At 34.7% G+C, this 22,930-nt stretch overlaps 1 protein-coding gene across 3 annotated transcripts; it reads left to right on the top strand.

The window, feature by feature from the left end:
- The first annotated feature begins 17,547 nt into the window (after window positions 1–17,547).
- Window positions 17,548–22,728, top strand: LOC107870170. 3 transcript variants are annotated; one of them, XM_016716601.2, is made up of 4 exons: window positions 17,555–20,058; window positions 20,636–21,150; window positions 21,324–21,934; window positions 22,131–22,728. In XM_016716601.2, exons 1-3 carry the CDS (start codon window positions 19,484–19,486, stop codon window positions 21,383–21,385), a joined length of 1,152 nt encoding a protein of 383 aa, XP_016572087.1. In that variant the 5' UTR covers window positions 17,555–19,483; the 3' UTR covers window positions 21,386–21,934; window positions 22,131–22,728. The 3 variants fall into 3 exon arrangements, with proteins under 3 accessions (XP_047268389.1, XP_016572086.2, XP_016572087.1); XM_047412433.1 differs by lacking the exons at window positions 21,324–21,934; window positions 22,131–22,728 and having other exon boundaries at window positions 17,548–18,221; window positions 18,302–20,058; window positions 20,636–21,279; XM_016716600.2 differs by lacking the exons at window positions 21,324–21,934; window positions 22,131–22,728 and having other exon boundaries at window positions 17,548–20,058; window positions 20,636–21,279.
- Window positions 22,729–22,930: the final 202 nt, after the last annotated feature.

The following is a 22,930-nucleotide window of genomic DNA, read 5'->3' as shown; positions in this document are numbered from 1 at the left end:
AAGTTTCATATAAATTTTGTTAAGTGAAAATATTCAGAAAGTCATGTGTGACATCTTCAATTGTTTGGATTGCAAATCAAATAAGTTCTATGCTTACCAAGATGCATCCTTTCATGTCACTTGATAAATATTTCTTTGCCAACATGTTTAAATAAACGTAGAATTCGGATCCTCGTAATCTTTCACAATTTTGTACCAATATTGTATCAAATATATTGATAATATATCATTTCGTATCGGTTCACAGTGTGAGATAACATTTTGAGATCTCACCACTTCATTATTTGCAGGTACCTAAACCTCTCATAAGATTTAACGAAGTGTTATGTTGTAGGATCTTCAAGAGCACATTGCCTTCTTATTATAATTATTTTCTCCTTATTGTTTTCAAGGATTATTTCATTTGAAATGGATTGGTCTACCACGCTTCACGCATGCATAGACTTTGCCCTTTAGGGACACAAAATAGGAGCACTTGCAGCTTAATATGAGTTGCTTTCAGTATTTGACTTGAATTATCTTTAGAATGAGGATCTGATGATAATTCCTAACATATTTTATAGCTACTTATAATCTCCCTTTTATGTTACTTATTGATTCCACTTTTTTTTTTATCACATGGCCGCTGATATTTCCATTTACTAATGTCTAAACTGAGCTAAATCCCCTCATCATCTTCAAGCCTAACTCAAAATCACAAGACGCACCACATAATACTGTAGTACTAGTCTGAATCATAAATTTAGTTACACCCTGCATTTCATAACTCCCCATCTCATCATAATTCTTTTTGCCACTCCAACACTCACCTTCAACTTCGTATTAGACATTCACATACTCAAAGAATCCATCCGCATATATACAGACATGATATTCAAGCCTATCTTCATACCCACATATACACTTCTAAACAAACACTCATAAAGCATCTTTCACATAATCTCTAATACTTCCATCCTTAACAACTTCCCTGCACTACTCAGATGATACACATAAAATATTCTCAACTAACCGAATCATAAGCGAAACTTCACCTCAAAATTCTTTCAAACTTAAAAGCTTACATAAAACAAGCACACAACAATTTTTCCCAAATATAACACATAAAACTTCAACTAACCTTGACACGCATCAAAGACTCAGCCCCAATCTTACTCCATAATTACCACCTTAACTCAAATAAGTATACAACTATCTTTCATCAACAAGAAATGTTTACTCTTTCCCATCTAAACAACTGATCATCAGCACTATCTCGACCTAAGAAAAAATGTCACTGCAAATTGGAATATCGGGATCCGAAACATAAGAGGAGTACTAAGCATAACTTGATACCCTACTGAGGCATGAGGAATAGAGCACTCACGGCATGGACTCATTAAAGAGATCTAATCTGAGGACGTACCTGATATAAAATCTGAATTTTCACTAATTGTTAAGAGTATCATATGTGCACAAGAGTCATGAACTGCATGACCTGAATTTTTGGAACTCATAACTTATGGAAAGTGATTCTGACTGCTGAACAAATTGGGAAATCATCATACAAGGAACTAGAAGAGTACATGATTCCTTATCGTATGCATGAACATGAGTTATGATCATGAAGCTGAAACATAACGCATGAGAATGTATCAGAATAACTTAAGTAAACTACTAAAATAAGAATAGATTGAACATCATTCTTTCTCATGGCCAATTCGACAACTTACTGGCACATCTATTATCATTTGAAAACTTGACTTGGTTACTCGTTCTATCATCTCCCCCTTAGATTTAAGCCACTACTCTAAGTCTGTGAACTACTATATATACTCTGGTATAAACTGAAATTACTTTACTTTAGAGTCGGGGATGTAACAATACATGTAAAACTAAACTTACCCTGTAAAATGGTATCTTCATGTATAGCAACCAATGCTGATACCACCTTCTAAGATTCAAGCCCTTAGGTTTATATAGCCCCAAAAGTCATCATATAACATCTTAAACATTCACCAACTCGGATTCTTCTAACACTAATCATGTATATCTGTAAACCTTTGACAAACCATACCACTTCTGTCATAGTCTACCAGCATCACAACTCCAAACTTATATCTCTCTACTATGAGAATCAAGATCATATTAAAAGGCTTAACATCATCTATCAAAACTCCTTAACTTGGCTATTTAGAACACCATATAACATCTAACTAGTCTTTCTCCACCTAGCAACTCAACGGCACCACTAGCCACACACAACATGTAATAGCCTTAGAAAAATACCGCAACCTCATATCACCTTGGCATACTTCTACTTCATACATACAACATCAGACTTGATTACGAATCAAATAAACTTAAGCCCTTGTATACAATGTTCAAGCCTACTAGATCACTTTTACATAACTAACACCCACCACATCAATTCATTATATCCACCTTGATCAGAATCTACTATCTAACTTAGTTTCTAGTTCTAGCTATGATGAACCACCACTTCATACAATATTTTTACATGCCAAAACATCTGGAAACATTAATCCGCCAAAACTTCATAACAGTAAGGATCACTCATAATCCTATGATCTATCTTATTTAAAATCCATTAACACATCTTTCTTGTACGCATCATTACTATCTACCCCTTTTATACAGCTAAACTTAGTTCATGGCTCCATAAGTCCCAACTAAACTCCCTCTTGCAACCTCAGGGGCATTAAAATTAACACCACTCATCCACCAAGTGCCTTCATCAATAACCTATAATTTCCTTGCACGACAAACACTGTCAACAACTCTTTTCATACTTCAAGTAAACAACAATTCACCTTAACTAATAACTTCTTCTCTACCTTACCTTCTACTAAGCTAACACACAGGGACATATCACTTCATTACCAACTCAATCATATGCAAAAAGATTCGGACATACATATATTCAATAAATCACCCTTACCACTTTTCTTTCCATTACGTCTCTAAACCCCCAGTTCCAACCAACACAAGAACAACAAGATGAACAACAAGTTTCTAGTGAATCGAAATAGGCCTCACACGGTTTCACTAGACTTTGATTCTGTATTTTGAACAAGAAAATAAAAGAAATGACAAGGCAACTATGCTAGTGAATTGAAAGAGCCCCACACGGCTTCACTAGAATTTGAGTTTCAACAAACAAAATGATAACAAGATTACAAGAGATAGAAACTTGATACACAATAATCAATGATATAAGAATACATATCTTACTCTGTATAAATAAAAAAAATCTGAGTCAAACACTTCCCCCACAAACTACCATACAATCCACACATGCTACTAGCTACCACATTAGTTTATCACTAAAAAGGGGTAAATCATCCTCAAACATCGGTTATTCAACTAAAATATTTATTCACACAAAACTCACCTTCACTCTAACTTCTAACTATGTGACTTCACATCACCAACTTCTTGGTCCAACACTGACACTTAACTTATACTACTACTTGGGTGGAAATACAGTTCCAATATTCTGCTACACATCATCCCCCCTTAAGCGTGACGTCAACAACATAAACTCTGAAAAGGACTGAATACACTTAATACCGCAGGCTGAAAAACACGATTTCATCAAAATCAAAGTTCACACTAGAATTAATACACTCTAAGGCACTAACGAACTCTTCACAAGTCCTTGCACAATTTCAAAATTTCATATAGCTCAATCGGAAAGAACCATGTCATTTAGACTCTAAACTTCTATACTTGAATCAACCCAATAATGAGACATATCGAAGAACATCAAAGTAAGGAAAGAATTAGGATGAGTTTAATTCCGTATGGGCGACACCATAGTACGATTTAGAGTATGTAAGAGGAACATTCTGACTCCATAGCACGAACTAGAACATGAAGAAAGAGAGACATTCCTAAACGCCTAGTAGCCTCCTACCTATAAGTATGGTGCGCTACACACCCATAAACAAGAATCTACCCGACGTAATTTTACAGATATCCTAGGACCATGAACCGTGCTCTGATACCAAGTTTGTCACGACCTGAACTAGGGCCTAGCCATGACGGACATCCCGAATCATAAAGGCCTGAGCGTCCGACTCTATCTGATAATCATGCACAACATTCATATAATAAAAGAAGATGCGTAAATATAATTTGATACGAAAACATGGTCATACTCTGGATTTAGTTTAATAATAAGGAATGAAATCCGAAATTAACTAAATAACATCTGGAACAGTCTGCGAAATCTCTACTACATAATTAAATGACAACTGTCTGAATTTGGGACAAGGCCCCCAGTGGACCTAAATCAAAATAAATAACATAATCTGAAAGACATAGGCCTTCTGGAATAAAGAAGGCTTACCAACTGCACACATCACTACTGTCTGAAAACTCTACGGCCTAGCAGGACCTCTAAACTGAGCTTTAGACCCTGGGAGGAAGGGGGTCAATACAAATGTACTGGTACGCAAAGTAATCCAAAATAAAGCTTTTATATAAATAAAATAATAGAGAGCAATTTGTCCAAACATCATACATAAAATAGTTTTCAAAACACATGAGCATCATTTTGATAATCATAAAAGCCTTTTTGTCAATGAAATTTCTGATCTTTGTATTACTTCTGAGTCAGGTGGTACGCCCCTACAAGTCTAAAACCCCACGGGCTATATGGAGTCTGCCATTGACTCGACGGGGAAGCCCCCAACCCAAGTGTGCCGCTAGGGTTGGAGTGTCTTAGTCTAATACGCCACAGGGCACTAGGCCAGCGTAATATAATATATCCGGATCGACAATTCACCGTTTTGGGCAATGAGTTGTCTAAACTCGTGCCTTCTTCGAGGGACCACCTAACATCTCTTTATACCCAATTTTATCCATTTCTAAACATATATCATCCTGAAATCTTAAGTCATAAAAATCTGGTTTCTATGTTTGTCTGAGCCTGTTATGGCATTGTCTATTTTGGTATCGTCATACAAAGACTTACAAGTCGTAATTCTGAGTCATAATGCATTAAGCATAATTTTTTCATTAAAACTCAATTCAGACCACCCAACATTTGCAATAGTATAAGATGATTTCATGTTCAGAAACATAAGTCAAAACTATGCAAGAATTCTTCAAACATATGGAGGTCATGTGTTTTTGGCAAAAGCCATGCACACTTTGATTATAAGTATATTCAACATTTATCAACATGCATAACCCTCTCTTTTTATTTCAAAATTATATTCAAGGCATAGTATAAATCAAGACATTTCGTATCAAGCTCTTCAAGATGCATTTCAAAACAATCCAGAGTATATCATGAGTAAAGGAAAACCATAACAAGAGAGGGATTTTTCATGAGTCATGGTATCAATTCAATCATCAATCTTTAAAACGCGTGCTTACATATATATACAATTTCCAATCAATTTGGGGGAAGGTCTAAAAACCAAAACAATACCGTCAAAACTTCTAAAACATGATTATATTCATAAATCCAAAACCTCATTCTTAAAATCATGATTTCTATGCCCATGAGATTTTAGAAAAACCCCGCGTACCTTAATTTATGACTCTTGAATGAACTCATGCTTTAGGGATGCTATTCGAACAATTGATGGGTGCTTCTTGTAGCCCTCGCAATGGGGATTCCGAATCTCAAAGAATTATTGAAAACCCACAGTAATATCTTAGGATATTTGGATTTTTTGTTTGAAACCCTAGAGAGAGTTTCTTGTAAATTTTTGAAGAAAATTTGAATAATGTGGTCACTTGGGAGAAAAATCTCATGTTTAAGCTGATAAGGGGGGTGGAAATTATCCAACATACCCTTAATGAGACGGAATAAAATATAACAAGGAGCCCGATTTTATGGGCCACTGCGACGCGCCACTATCGCGGTGGCTCACTGGAAAATGACGAATGAGATTTTTAGGGTCACCGCGACGTGGAGCCATCGCGTTGTCCCACTGGTTGAGACCTGGAACTTCAGTGCGATGCCCCACAATCGCGCTAGGCTACTGAAATTTGACAATTGTTAAATAAATCACCTCCGCGACGCGCCAAGTACCAAAATGACGGTGTTTTACGACTAGGACTAAAATTAGCCATAACATCTTGCCCGGGTATCGGATTTGGGCGAATCTTATATCGACGAAAAGCTCATTCAATTTCCCACACTAAATAATTGATTAACATGGAAAATTTGCATAGGATTTATGTATTTTGGATCATCTACGCATAGAAATGATGATTTTCGTTCTGGCCCAAAATATGGGGTGTTACAGTTGGAGTTCAAGATATGTTAAAAGGCGATGAACCTCCAGAGTGAAGCACAATTGATTCTAAAGAAGCTCAGAAGAGACAGTGGTATGTTTCCATCAGATTATAACCTAAATAGCCATCCACTCATCTGATTAAACTAAAAATAGCCGACAGATGTATAATATTTGTATTATCGCATGCAATAAATTTATGTATAATTCATAATTTTCAGGTGAAGGGTGTTCAACTGACCAACCTTTCAATAATTGTAGCTCCGCCTCTACCTCTATAGGAGAACTGGCTTAGTAAAAGTTGACTCTGGTGTAGAATCAGATGATATATACTATCATAGCGAAGGGTAAAAAGCTCACCGAAACCAACATTTGAGTTCTTTATTTTGCTATAGTGCCTTATCTTTAGCAGTCATTTTAATATATCTAGACAGTTACGGGTTCATAATACAACAATAGGGATAAACCTATGTTAAGAGACGCAAATACATAGCCAACATTTGCATCAACTTTTTCTCACAGAACAGAATCAATCCGGTGAGAAAATGATTGATTCTTCTTTGTGTCGTTATATCTTGCTTAATGTATAACTGCAATGAGTTTCGACATCAGTATTACCGATAAAAAAATAAGTCAAAGTTCATAAAAAGTAAAAAATCTCATTCATCATCTACTTATCATGCTCCTAGACATTCTTCCCAGAAGCTAGATTACTTTCTGCTGAATTTTTCTTTATCGCTCAATCTCCATTCACCATTCCAGGCTCGACAACGTTTAAGTTTGAGCTCTTCAAGATGTGGAAACATGATAGCAGTTGATGATATGTCTTCCCAAAAATAATTTCTAAGCCAAGTTAAAGACAATCTCCTAAGTGATGTTGGAAAAACAAAGCTTTTGATGGGGTCTTCCAAAGAATGTAGCCAGTAAAACTTGAATGCTTTGAGCTTCCCCAAGCTAAACATATACATGGGCTGATAGGAATCGGTTTCCTTGGCTAAAAGGTACACGAACGATCAATCTCTTAAGATTTGGAATCGCAGAAAACACTTCATATGTACAACTGGCAAAAGAAAGCATCACGACCCGAACCGAGGCCTTGACCGTGACGAGCAATCCGAACCATGAAGGCCCAGACGCCCATCTAACTTGTAATCACATACACCATTTATATACAGAAAAGAAATGCAGAAACATAACTGAGTATGGGATCATGGTCATGCTCTGAAATCAACAAAATGTAAAAGACAGCAATTCAACAATATCTAAAATAATATTTGACTTTGTCTGCCAAACCTCTCTACATATGAAACAAAGATGTCTGAAAACTGGGACAAAGTCCCCAGTAGACCAAAACCAAAAATAAATGTCTGAAATTTAAATAGGCCTTCTGAAACATAGAAAGCTCACTAACTGAACTCTGCACTTCTGTCTGGAAAGATTTACTACTTAGCCGGACCGCTAGATGGAGCCTCAGACCCTGAGAGGTAGGGGGTCAATACAGTTATACTGGTACGCAGAGGAAACCCAAAATAATATTTGATAATTAACATATATGAGAGCAATTTAAAAATCGTTCATAAATATGTCATATAGTAAAAGTCACATGGGCGTGGTTAAAAGACTCTATAAAACCATCTGAACTGTATGACATACTCTTTGTTTCACTTCTACGCTAGGTGGTATACCCTACAATTCTGTAATTCCTCGGGCTATATGGAATCTGCCCTTAACTCGGTAGCCAAAGCCCCAACCCAAGTTTGCCGCAAGGGTCGAAGTCTTTGAATCTCTACTACGCCACAGGACCGTCGCCAGCGTACACAAGTAACATGCCCGTATCGACAAAACACGGTTTTAGGCTATGAGTCGATTGACTTGTGCCCTCTTCGGGTAACCACCTAACCCTCTTTAAGCCCATTTTTAATTCCTTACAACATGTAATCTTTGAAAATTAAACTCTGAAGACTCTAGTTCTGTTATGACATATATTTACATAGTATCGTCATACCATTGACTTGTAAGTCACATTCTCTGAGCCATTTATAGCAAATTATGTCTATATTCTCAAATCATGAAATTTGGGACCACCATATCAACAATTCTTTACAAGAAACTCATTCTTTAAAACTTATGTGAAACCATGCAAGCAATTCTCTTTATCAACGATTCAATAAACAAAGGTGGTCATGTCAAAATTCTTCATTTCATGGAATTCTTTCTCTTTAACACAAAACATAAATATCTCAAGAAACCCCCTCTCATCATCTCCAAATCATGTTCAAATACTATGACATTGAGAAAACTACTTTCACATCGTAAAACATGCATTTCAACTTTTTTCTGAAAAACCATTACCTTTAATTCAATACACGAGAGGAAATTTAGAATTTGTGCTCTTAAGCAATCTCAAATCTCAATTTTTTCATACATATACATATACATGTAAATTAATAGGGGAAAAGACCACAAGGCAAAAGCAATAGTAACATTGAAACATTCGGAATACATAATTTAAATAAAGATTCCAAAACTCCTTTAAAATTCATGCTTAGTAATCTTTAAATCATGCTCTAATGTTTACAAGCCCATGTAATTTTTAGGATAAACCCCACGTACCTTAGACTATAAGAGTTGAAAGATGGAACTTAATCTTGATAGATGGAACCCGGATCTTGACTCTTTTCTATGAGTCTTGAACTTAAGATCTTGATTCTTGATCTTGAGGGAAAGGATTTAGGTTTTTAATTTGTGAGAAAAAATTAAATTATGTAGTGTATTCTGCTTTTGGGGCGTGAATCCTATGTTATGGACAGACCTTGGGTGAGGTAAAGGTCCAAATTGCCCTTAAAAATACGAAAACAGAATCTGAAAATTAGGTGCGTACGACGGAGCGTGCGTCACGCGCTAATCGCGCGCAGCTACTGCTTCTCTCACGAAAATAGCTGTAAATTTTCGCTCGGGTATCAAATTTTGGAAAAATTGGTATCGTTGGAAATCTACTTCGAAGACCTTTCATTTGATATATAGCAGTCCCTCTAATTTGATATATACAAGAAGTTATGGTTGATGGAAGTTGACCCAAGTTTAAACATCCACTGAAACTTAATCGCTAGAAATGTTTTCAACTCGTCTTAGAGTTAGGAGATTTTTATGACCTCAATTCATATTCAAAGGTATTCCCACACTATAGGATTAATAACCAGACATATATTAACAAGTAATTATCTAGTTCGAGTCAATATGCGTAGGAACGACGATCTAGATTCTAGCCCAAAAGTACGGGGTGTTACATTTTCTCCCCCTTGGGATCATTCGTCCCCGATTGATGGGTAGGGACCTTTTGAAACTCTAAGAGTGTAGAATAAAGAATGTAACATTGATTTGAGCATTTTTTCTCAACAAAAATATGCAAAGGGATCACACGATCTTCATGATAACCCCTAGGGAAACGACTAAGCACAAAACCTGAGACAACGAAACTTGACATCGACATGATCTTGGCATGTGTTTAATGGAACATGATCAAAACATTGCAAAACATAAATTTTTCTAAGTGTCCTCGGCCTGATTAATATCGGTACAAGACATGAGATAAGCTTCTCGCGGAACACAGGAGTATTAGCATTCTCCATCTTACAAAATACAGCGAAAAGACTTAAACTTAGCAACACTTCTTATCTATACTCAGACATTAATCAACATACTTCATCCTTCCCAACTTACAATTCTCCCGTAACGCATCAAACCATAAGAATTTGTGTCCCTCCATATAATACTTCTATGTTCAAGCCTAACTTAGAGGAAAGAGGGGCTAACTTAAACTACGGGGACCTGCACCCTACATCACATTAAGAAATCACCTCACCTCATCACTGTAATCCAACAATCTCAAGTCTTAATTCAAAGAATACTAACTACATGGCACATAGGTTTGTGTTTTCATCATTCAGAACATTCAAGCCTAATCATTACTACAACCACTACATGGATCTCCCTACTAAGACCAGTAATTTCAATCACTCTCAAAACCATTTCTGCCACATTTCTCCTTCGTAGCTATTTCATACAACAAAAGTTCATCTCCTTGTTTTCCCTTCAGCTATAACCTTAGCTCGACAACCATATCAAAATCTTCACCTTCAAGAACATCTACTCCCCCACCTAACATACTTCTACACTTCCACAACCACCATTATACGAGCATACAAAGGGTCATTAAAGGACCTGAGCAAGAGCATCATGAAAAGGAGTAACACTATTTGGTTATAACATGTACTGATTTCCATACTCAAGGTGGGACATGTGTTGAAGATTCGATACAAGCACAGAGTATTTCATGTATCAAACATTTGGATCACAAGTGAAGAGTCGTTTTGACACAATTTCAACGTAGCACGAGTTCTTAGGATAAATATAGTGAGAAACATGAGAGCTTACATCATGAGTCTTATAACATGATTGTGGAGTTCATAAAGTCGACGATTTTGGCAAGGACTTCTACTTGGAGCTATCGCTTCCTATTTTCAGAACTGAATTAGTCATGAGTTCGCATAACTTTATTATTCTAGCTAATCCCAGCATAAAATGAGTCATCAACATATGAAAAACATAGTTCCTTAGAACCAATTATGATTTGGGACACAGATTTATCAGTCATGAGCAACGCACATAGAGCTTGGATGCTTAGAATATTGGATCACCGAGGGACATTATTTCTTCTAGTTTGGAAGTCAGGACATGTCATGAATTACACCGAGTGCTCAAACCTTAGATATAGGTAGGACTTGGATACATAACGTAAGGCATTAGCAGAGTGACCTCTTAGATTGAAGCAGGAGGAACATGCTTAAATAGGAGTAGGTTCATCATGACTCTTCCCCAACTCGCCACTATGAGAAAATTTTAGGAACTAACCTAATTCCTCATCTCCCCCTTAGATCAAAGTCACAACTCTCAACATAAAAGAAACATCACCATATACTTAAATTCTAACTCTCCCTAATGATCTATATCCCGAAGGCCTTGCTTTTCTATAGATATTACTCTTAACTTTTGCTAACCATTATAGCCATCACTCTACAACTCCCACTCCCATGAGTGTACGCATTCACACTCCTTATCACCAAGGGATATCAATATGTACATGAATACAACTCCTCTCATTAATTTAACATAAAGGCACTAAATTCCTTTTGGGACTCCCCCCCCCCCCCAGGGATACTAATCAACTTCCTCTAACCCAAAATTCATCAACTTATGACTAACATTATTATAGGCATGGACATCCCCGCTTCTAAACACTTAACACTCTATCTTCAACTCCTTAGAATACTCACATTACACCTCTAATCACAAAACTTACAACTTAATAAACTTTGTAAAACCATACCCAAGGCTCATATTGCCTACCAATATTTCCTCAATTCAACTCTAACAAATACCATAGAACAACTCACCAGACTTCTCCATACTATAATTTAGAACACAACCCAGGTATGTAAAACACATATACACATAAAAGCTAAACTTCCCCTTTCTAAGTAATCTCTAAAGTCATTTATTTCCAAGAACGCTACTCTTAACTTTTGATATCCTCTACTGTCATCAACCTACAACATGCAGTCTCATGAGCATACCTTTCTCGCTTTTTATCACATAAAACTCCACTCTCCACTACTTAACCTTCTAACATATGATCGTTAATCGCATAATTCATATCATAAAATCTTACCTAATGTCATACTACCAGGGGACACCTTATTCTTATATACTTACGCCCTTATCCACTTAATGACTCACCCACAAGTCATTATTTTAACACTCATTCTCGTATACACATATACCTCACAATTACCACTTAAACCTTTCATCAATTATCAACCTAGGCTCTTTTACAAATCACTTCAAGCCTACTAATTCATCCCCATAAAACATACTTCATTAATCTTAAGCTACTATTATTACCACCACATTCTACATCTAGAATCCAATCCTATAGTCTAGCATCAATCATCTACCACTAATAAAGCAAAGCATGCAACATAATGTACCAGTCCATCAAATTGGGAAAACAACTCCAAATACTCATTTCATTTAACTACTACCTACAATCACAATCCTCTCCATGACATCACTATTATAGCTCAAAATCCACTTATCCACTTCATACCTTCTCACATGAAGTACTAGTTTACAACCACTAAAGGAAAGAAGGTCAAGGGGTAAATTCATATAATAGACATGGTCAACCTTAATCTTATATAATAACCCACCTTACATGCAATTCTCACTTAGAAGTTATAGAATAAGACATCAAGAAACACTAGCCCACCAGAATCTCATAACAACAATATTCAGCCATAATCATATGGCCTATCTTATTTACAATCCATTAACGTATTCTCCTTCTACACATCATTAGTATTTACCTATTTATACACTTAAACTTCTTTCATAGCTCTATAAGATTCAACTAAACTCCCTCTTGCAACCTCAGGGAACCCTAAATTAACAACACTCATCCACTAAGTACTTTCACCAATAACCTATACTTTTCTAGCACAACAGATACCATCAATAACTCTTTTCATACTTCAAGCAAACAACAATTTACCTTAACCAATAACTCCTTCTCCACCTTCTACTAACGTAACACATAAGGACATATCACTTTATTACTGACTCCATCATATGCAAAAAAAAGATTTGGCTACATATATTTAATAAATCACCCTTACCACTTTTCTTGTCACTACACCTCTAAACCTCCAGTTCCAACCAATACAAGAACAACAAGATGAACAACAAGTTGCTAGTGGATCGAAATAGGCCTCACACGGCTTCACTAGACTTGATTTTTGTGTTTTGAACCAAAAAATGAAATGAATAACAAAGAAACTATGCTAGTGAGTCGAAAAAGCCCCACACAGCTTCACTAGACTTTTAGATTCAACAACACAATGAAAATAAGATCATAAGAGATGGAAATTTGACACACAATATTTAATGACCTAAGAATACACATCTTACTCTTGTCTTAACTGAATGCCTCATAAGAACGAGGACACAACTTTAAACTAGAGGGACTTACGACACACTAGGGAGCTCCTCTTAAGCCCTTTGTGCCACTTCTGAAATTTTGCTAGTAAATCTGAGAGCATTATCTAGGAACACCAGAGTAAGAAAAGAATTAAGATAACTTTTATTTCATATGGGCCACACCATAGCACGAATTAGAGTATGAAAGAGGAACATTTTGACTCCATAGCACAAACTAGAACATGAAGAAAGAGAGACATTCCTAGTAGCCTTCTGCTTATAAGTGTGGTGTGCTACACACCCATAAATAAGACTCTACCCGATGCAATTTCACAGAAACCCTGGGACCATGAGCCATGCTCAAATACCAATTTTGTCATGACCTAAACTAAGGGCCTGGCCGTGATGAGCAATCCGAACCATGAAGGCCTAGACGCCCATCTAACTTGTAATTACATACACCATTCATATACAGAAAAGAAATGCAGAAATATAACTGAGTATGGGATCATAGTCATGCTCTGAAATCAATAAAATGTTAAAGACTGCAATTTAACAACATCTAAAATAATATCTGACTCCGTCTGCGAAACCTCTACTACATATAAAACAAAGATATCTAAAAACTGGGACAAGGTCCCCCAGTAGATCAAAACCATAAATAAATATCTGAAATTTAAACATGCCTTCTGAAATATAGAAGGCTCACCAACTGAACTCTGCACTTCTGTCTGGAAAGATCTACTGCTTAGCCAGACCGCTAGATGGAGCCTCAAACCCTGAGAGGTAGGGGGTCAATACGGTTGTATTGGTATGCAGAGTAAACTCAAAATAATATTTGATATTCAACATATATGAGAGCAATTTAAAACAGTTCATAAATATGTCACATAGTAAAAGTCACATAGGCATTGTTAAAAGACTCTATAAAACTATTTGAACTCTGTGACATACTCTTTCTTTTACTTTTGCGCTAGGTGGTATACCCTATAATTCTGTAATTCCACGGGCTATATGGAATTTGCCCTTAACTCGGCAGCCAAGCCCTTAACCCAAGTTTGCCGCAAGGGTCAGAGTCTCTGAATCTCTACTACACCACAGGGCCGTCGCTAGCGTACAAAAGTAACATATCCGTATCGGCAAAATATGGTTTTAGGCTATGAGTCGATTGACTCATGCCCTCTTCGGGTAACCACCTAACCCTCTTTAAGCCTATTTTTAATTTTTTACAACATGCAATCTTTGTAAATAAAACTCTGAAGAATCTAGTTTTGTTATGGCATATATTTACATGGTATCGTCATACCATTGACTTGCAAGTAACATTCTCTGAGCCATTTATAGCAAATTATGTCTGTATTCTCAAATTATGGAATTCAGGACCACCATATCAACAATTCTTTTCAAGAAACTCATTCCTTAAAACTCATGTGAAACCATGCAAGCAATTCTCTTTATCAACGATTCAATAAACAAAGGTGGTCATGTCAAAATTCTTAATTTCATGGAATTCATTCTCTTTAACACAAAACATAGATATCTCAAGAAACACCCTCTCATCATCTCTAAATCATTTTCAAATACTATGACATTGAGAAAACTACTTTCACCTCGTAAAACATGCATTTCAACTCTTTTCCGACAAAATCATAAACTTTAATTCAATACACGAGAGGAAATTCATAATTTGTGCTCTCAAGAAATCTCAAATCTTAAAATTTTCATATATATACATATACATGTAAATCAATTTAGGGGAAAAGACCACAAGACAAAAGCAATAGTAACATTGAAATATTCGGAATACATAATTTAAATATAGATTCCAAAACCCCTTTAAAATTCATGCTTAGTAATCTTTAAATCATGCTCTAATGTTTACAAGCCCATGTAATTTTTAGGATAAACCCCACGTACCTTAGACTATAAGAGTTGAAAGATGGAACCTAGATCTTTATAGATGGAACCCGGATCTTGACCCTTTTCTATGAGTCTTGAACTTAAGATCTTGATTCTTGATCTTGAGGGAAAGGATTTAGGGTTTTACTTTGAGAGAAAAAATTGAATTATGTAGTGTATTCTGCTTTTGGGGCGTGAATCTTATGTTATGGACAGACCTTGGGTGAGGTAAAGGTCCAAATGGCCCTTAAAAATGTGAAAACAGAACCTGAAAATTAGGTGCATACGGCGGTGCGTACGACGGAGCGTGCTTCGCACACTAATCGCGCGCAGCTACTGCCTCTCTCACAAAAATGACTGTAACTTTTCATTCGGATATCGATTTTTGGCAAAATTAGTATCGTTGGAAAGCTAATTCGAAGACCTTTCATTTAATATATAGTAGGCCCTCTAATTCTATATATACAAGAATTTATGGTCGATGGAAGTTGACCCAACTTTAAACGTTCGCTGAAACTTAATCACTAGAAATGTTTTCAACTCGTCTTAGAGTTAGGAGATTTTTGTGACCTCAATTCATATTCAAAGGTATTACCACACTATAGGATTGATAAACACACATATATTAACAAGAAATTATCTAGTTCGGGTCTATACGCGTAGGAACGACGGTCTAGATTCTAGCCCGAAAGTACATGGTGTTACAGAAAGACCATAAAATCCCTTGAGATTCGGCATCCGTGACACGAGATGCTTATTTAGAATACTTTCTCTTCTAGGACGGTGTAAATAAGTGGCTCTCCTGGCCAGACTTATGTACTTCAAGTTCTTCATCTTCCATATCTTTTCAGGTAAAGTTACATTCTCAGGATAACCGCTACAAATAAGAAATTGCAAATTCTGAAGCTCTGAGATCGATTCAGGAATATCTCCATCAAATTGAATTTGGAGATATCTCAAGTGAAACAACTTTGTAATCACAAGTGGAAATGACTCATAACATTATATTTGTATTGAGTATAGACAATACCCTGAGTATAGCCAATACCCTGGGTTAGTAACATATTGGTTTGGGTTCTGAGTCTTTATTTTAGGTTTTGAGCGCTTAGATGAGATACTAGTTAAATTAACCTTAAAAAAGTTTCAACGATTAACTTATTGATGATAACCTCTTTTGATAAATATGATGGTTTCACTAAGTCTAGAATTTTGAAATTAGCCTATTAACATTGTTATTTTGTTCCTATGGGATTTCAAATAAATCTCAAAGATCTAACTAGAGATTTTGATCTTCACTTGAGTTGCTACCTGTTGGTGCAACAAGCCCTTCTTCTTGTTCGTGAGCCTCCACCACGATCATGAATAAGGGAAAAATTTAGACATCACGATTGTGGAAATTGTCTCACAACCACTAAGTGATAGAGTTTTTGGTCATCACAAAAGCGACCTATCTTTTGCATTCGTGAAGGGAGAGTTCAAGTCAGATTGCGAATGCGACAAGGGGACTGCGAACGGATTGAAGATTTTCCTGAACAATATATAAACTCTATTTTCCTGACCTTAGGCTATTTTCACCATTTATAAGATTGGGGAGTACATTTGTATGTGATTTTAAAGGGTTTTCACCAAACTGGATTTGGGTAAGATTATAAAACTACTTTTGATGATTTTCCATAGATTAAATCATCTTTTCATCTTCAAAATTTTTATTTTAAACATGGAATTTGAGGTTTCACCCAGTAAAGTGAGAAAATAGTTTTTTTTTTTATTTCAATTCATTTTTTTTTATGGTTTTCATATCTAGGATCCTTAAGTCTTCAATAAAAAAAAATTGATTCTACCTTTTTTATTTTGGGATTTACTTTTAAATATTTTTATACCCAAAATAAAAGTAGCTAATGTGGGTAGCAATAGACTCCTTTTGATGTGTTGATTACATTTTTGATGGATTGGATTTATTCCGAGACATAAACAAAAAGGAAAAGCTCCTTGTTGAGGAGTGTAGGCTCGTGCTTCGTCTTTTTAAGCTAAGTTATGGCTTAATTTTCTTCAAATCATACTAGCTGGTTAACCATTTACGTAAAGGATGCTATGAGTCGGGGATTTTATCACGATATTTTTTTTTTCTAAAAATTACACAAATACACAACTTATGTTTCCAATGTTATAAAAAATCTCAACTCTCTAAACATATTATAAAAATCCCAATGTATACACAGAATGTTATATATATGTCGGTTATGTTATGTATATTAATAGGAAGAGAGAGTAAAATAATTAAAAAATTGAAAGAGAGTATAATTACTTGCAAAAAAGGTTTGTATTTATGTTATTTATATATTTTTTTTAATTGAAAGACCCATTGGGTAAAGTTGTCTTAATATAACCAATATGTACAAAGAAGTTGACTGGCCCAAAAGACACGACCCACATAAAAACAACAACAAAAGAAAATAGACAAAAACAAATTAGGAAACAACCTAGTACTAAAAGTAAAAAGAAACTAAATCTGAAGCTTCTAGATAGCAATGGTAGTTGACACTTCATCTTAATCAAATTCGTTGGATTCCATGCGTTGTTCAAGTCCCTCCCATTCTCTAATGGATTGAATACCTTTATTGAGATTGATACAACCATTTATAGTGTAGGTCTTTGACTAGAAAACTAGATCTTAGCTTTTGTGGCTCTGCAACGATCAACTCCATCAAGATGCCACCTTTAAAAGTTGTTACTCTCCAGTAGCACACCGGATTCCATGGTGTGCGCTGTTCAAGTTCATCAAAATAGTTCTTCATCATTTGATCTACCCTCTAATGGATTGTATTCTTTTACCGAGATTAATACCACTATTGAAAGTGTAGGTCATTGAATAGAAAACTAGATCTTAGTTTCTGTGGATATGCAACAATTAACTCCATCAAGATGAAACCTTTAAAAGTTGTTACCCTCCAGTAGCTCATTGGATTCCATGGAGTTGAGTTGCTTTCGCACACGCTAATACCTTCTAGATCTCCAAGAAGACCTTTTCAGGTATTTTTTTTGTGATATAATTAGCTCTCCATTCGTTGATCTGATCTATCCCCAAATGTAATAGATTTCTGCAACTCTAGATCTAATTATGCCAGTATGAAGATCAAGCTCTGCTACTCATCATTCCCAAATTGTTGTACATTGTGTCTTTCCATGCTAAAATTCCATAAGTTTTTCTAATCCATTTATTGCTTTTTTCTTTTTGGTGCACTGGTGCTATACAACTTGTTGGTGGAAATATAGAAAGTTCTTTGCTTCTGGATGCTTGCTTTACTCAATAATCATCAGTTACTGGAATAGCAAATTAGTAATAAATACAATGTTCCTTTCTCTATTGTTAACCTTCGATAGAATGAGCTTCTAAGAAGTTAATAGCACACATCAAAAAGTAAACTTTAGATTCTAGAATAGGGCAAAATTACATAATTTACCATTCAAATTTAGAAATAACTATTCATCAAAAACTCATTAAACCTTCTCCTATATTCTCCCCTGACAGAATGAGTCTCAAAGAGACTAATATAGTTAGACCTCTCTATAACGTCACCACGTTATCACAACATTTATTATAGTTGCCTGATTTTCTCGGCAACCAATTTTTCATGTTATATTTTATTTCTCTATAGAGGCATTTTACTTATAACAACAATGACGATCATTATATAGTACAGTTTTTATAAAATTACCTCACTGTAACAACAAATCAAGTATTATGTAATAATATTTAATAAAAAATATATTATGTACAAAATAAAATATCAAAATTATTATGGTAATTATAATTAATGTCATGCATACAGTAAATTTAATTACGGATATCCAATTTAAAGAAAACAAATTATATTTAAATGATGCCCATCAATTATTTTATGTAAAAATTACATATATAACGACATGTTTACTACTAATGATTAAAAATCTCAACTTTTTTCGAAATCTCGTAAAATCTCAACATTTGACCTCTGATGATACAAGTTAATCACATTAGATACATACTACTGATACAAGTATTAATTAATTAAATCAGCATGTTTTAAGGAATGTAACAGATAACTTTGCATTAAAACAACATTTAAGCTAACTAATTAAGGTAAAAAATAAAATCAAATCCCACAATTAATGGGAATCCTTTTATTACTCTACTTCGTTAAAACATAAACGCTATTTTAATATATTTTTGAAATTAAAAAATCTTCATTCTTCTTGTTCAGATAAACCATACCAATTTTTTTTATTTGATTTGTTAATTTTGTTTGTTTGATATGAATATTTCGGTGCTTTTACGTCATTCCAATGTCTGGGTTAACGAAATCGAGTATGTTGGTTATAAGAGTGATAGAATTGTGGTCAGTGAACATGTTACTTACGAAAAACTGATTTCTACTATTGCGGAAGAACTGAAAATCGACGAAACAAGGAAAAAAATTGAAGCTCGTTACATTGTTGAAGCAAATGCTTGTCTGTTGTTCATTCGGAATGAAATGAGTGTGAAGCTATATGTCGAAATTAAAAAAATTGACCGTGGATTTGGGACGTATCCTCTTATCATCACTACATTAGATAAGTCTGCTAGTGAAATGCTTTTTGATGGGAAAGTTGGTGCTGTAATGTGTTGTCCATCTGAAGTAGTTGAAGAAATAATTAGCTATAAATCTAATTCTACTTCTTCTATGCCTTTGTTGGATAACAAGGGGAACAAGATCATTACTGATTGCAAACATAATGATGTTAAGTTTGAACAAATCTCTAAGGACAAGTGTACTCTCATTTTGGTCATGGCGCGATTTGCAATTGAACATTCTTTCAATTACTATGCCAAAAGATCCGACAAGAAAAGGTATGTTATGTTTTTTTTTTGTAGCAGGTGTTGTTAATGTTGTGTACGTTAATTTAAATTTTTTTATTCAATGTTTGTTTGATAATTATTGTATAGATTGTTTTTTGTGTTTTTATGTTATTAATGCCGAGATACATTTTGTAATGAAAATGATACATTTTGCTAATCTTGTATCTCAGTTTATGAAGTTATGTTTAATTATGTTTCTTGTTGTGTGTTAGTTTCACATATGTAATAGAAATATCATAGATACATAAAAATGTCCTAGATACATGCTATAAATTTCCTAGATACATGTTAAGCAAGTTTCAGGCAGAGATACATTTTGTTATGAAAATGATACATTTTGCTCATCTTGTATCTCAGTTTATGAAGTTATATTTAATTATGTTTCTTATTGTGTTTTATTTTCACATATATATCAGAAATGTCCTAGATACATATAAATGTCCTAGATACATGTCGTAAAATATTTAGATACATAACAAGTATTGAATGTTGTTACTGAATATAGAAATCTATTTTTTCTATATTTATTAAGAAAAAAAAACTTGAACTTTTGTTTTCATTGATTCAGCTATGTCCTACAATACCATTCGGACGATTGTGTTTGGGTCTTTAAAGCATCATGTCATCGGGGTACAGAACTATTTAAAGTTAGATTTTTCCAAGGTGTTCATACACGCCCGTTGAAAGACCAAGTTTTTACTCAACTTCAAGCTACAGTTGGATTTATTAGTGGTTTTGCTGCACCAAAACTTCTCAATTATAAGAGAATACACACCCTGGATGATATAATTGAAGATATTAAAAATGCTTTCGATGTAGACATTAACTATCAGAAGACTTGGAGGGCTAAAGAACGTGTGATTGGGATGTTAAGGGGGAAACCTACGGATGGTCATCCACAAATGGCTCGATATGTATACATGTTAAATTTCGTTTATCCAGGTTCACATATTAGAATGCATAAATCCGAGGATAATAAATTTATGTATTTGTTCGTTGCATTGCAACTTTTAAAGAGTGGATTCGAGTATTGCAGGCCTATAGTTGTGGTTGATGGTGCACATTTGAGTGGAGCATATAAAGGTACATTTGTTTCCGTAAGCACTCTTGATGGAGCAAGTAATTTATATTTATTTGTATGTATATTTATTTTTGTGATGTAATTCAGATCATAATTTTTGTTAATTTTTTTTTTTAGTTTGAGAAATCGTTTACTTTTATCTGATTAATTAATTTTTTTACTATCAAAATTGTAGGACGCATTCTGTCGATTGCGTATGGTGTTGTTGATAGTGAAAACGATAATTCGTGGACTTGATTTTTCGAGAACTTCAAAATTGCTTTTGGAGAGCGCGACAATATGTGTGCTGTATCTGACCGTCATGAAAGCATAATAAAGGTTGTGAGTGTTGTATATCCAAATATGTCGCACCTCGCATCCATTTGGCACTTGTGGAAGAATATTTTCACAAACTTCAGGAAGGGTAAAGATAGACTTAGCGATACTTACTATGCTATGGCCAAGGCTTATCGCAAAGATGAGTTTGATTTTTTTTTAAATCAAGTTGGAAAGAATGATAAGAGGGTAAAGTATTATTTTGAGGATGCTGGATTTGAAAAGTGGGCACGCGTGTATGCACCTGTTAACCGTGGTAGGATGATGACTTCAAATATAGCGGAGTGCATAAATGGTAAATTGTAGCTAGCACGTGAGTTGCCGATAATAGCATTTTTGGAGCAGGCTAGGAAATTATTTTGAAAGTGGAATTGCAAGAATAGAAAAAGAGCATCTTATGCAAACACGTCACTTGGTAGTAGATTTGAAGGAATTCTTCAGCTAAATACTTCAAAATCTACAAGGCTTAAGGTTAGTTTTGATGTTTTGTTTTGTTTTACATATTATACAATACTTGATTTATAATACAGGATACTATTTGTTTTAAAATTTTTGTTTTGAAAAATGTTATAGTAGCTTAATCAATTTTTTTGTTGAATTTAAACAAAATATTCTAGAAAAGACCAATATGTATCTATGTGTAAACATATTATGACTAATCTTGTAGGTTAGTCCGTCATCAACATATGTATATTTTGTTTACGATGATGGGAGGAAGTACATAGTATGTCTTGATAGGACTTGCACTTGTGGTAGATTCCAATTGGACGGGATAACATGTGAACACGCGATTGCAGTATTAAAAAGCAAGCATGTAGTTGATATGAAGCCTTATTGCTTAGAGTTTTATCATCCTGAAACATTAAGCAAGACGTATGAAGAATCTATGTTTTCAATGCCCGATAAGAAGGATTTGATTTTGCCACAAGAAGTTATGGATGAAGTTGTGTTACCACCAAAATACAAACGTCAACCCGGAAGGCCAAAGAAAATCACACTCAAGAAATCAAGTGAAACTATTGCGGGAGATGTGATTTCGCAAGTCACAACAGGCGTACTTGTAACTTCTTTTCAAAGGAGGACTGAGAATGCAGTTGACTGATTAATAATGTTGAATAATTTATTTTCTAGTTGAATTTCTTTCCTTTTAATACGACGTTGTAATTGATGACGTTGTTGGTTTTTAAGAATTTTACGAAAAATAATTTCTGTAATAAACAGTTGTTTTCGCTCCTGGTTAATTATTTACCTTTTTTTTTTGAAAATTGAAATTGTCGTGAAACATCATTTAGGAATTAAAAAAATATTGAATTGATAATGTTACTGTAGTTGTTATACTATAATAAAAGATTGTAAAGATTTACACTTTTATATGATGTATCTTTCATAAATTTGTAGATACAAGTTTGCACAGTTTATATCAATTGTAAAATATAATTGTATCATGTAGGACTATAAGTTTTGATA

The sequence above is a fragment of the Capsicum annuum genome, chromosome 5, assembly GCF_002878395.1.
Source record: "Capsicum annuum cultivar UCD-10X-F1 chromosome 5, UCD10Xv1.1, whole genome shotgun sequence".
NCBI lineage: Eukaryota > Viridiplantae > Streptophyta > Magnoliopsida > Solanales > Solanaceae > Capsicum > Capsicum annuum.
The sequence above is the reverse complement of the archived record's forward strand: the minus strand, read 5'-3'. Positions and strand labels throughout refer to the sequence as shown.

Coding starts and splice junctions, on each gene's coding strand:
- LOC107870170 (XM_047412433.1), top strand. CDS start 19,484: ATGAATATTTCGGTGCTTTTACGTCATTCCAATGTCTGGGTTAACGAA. Junction 20,059..20,635: donor AAAAGATCCGACAAGAAAAG/GTATGTTATGTT, acceptor TCATTGATTCAG/CTATGTCCTACAATACCATT.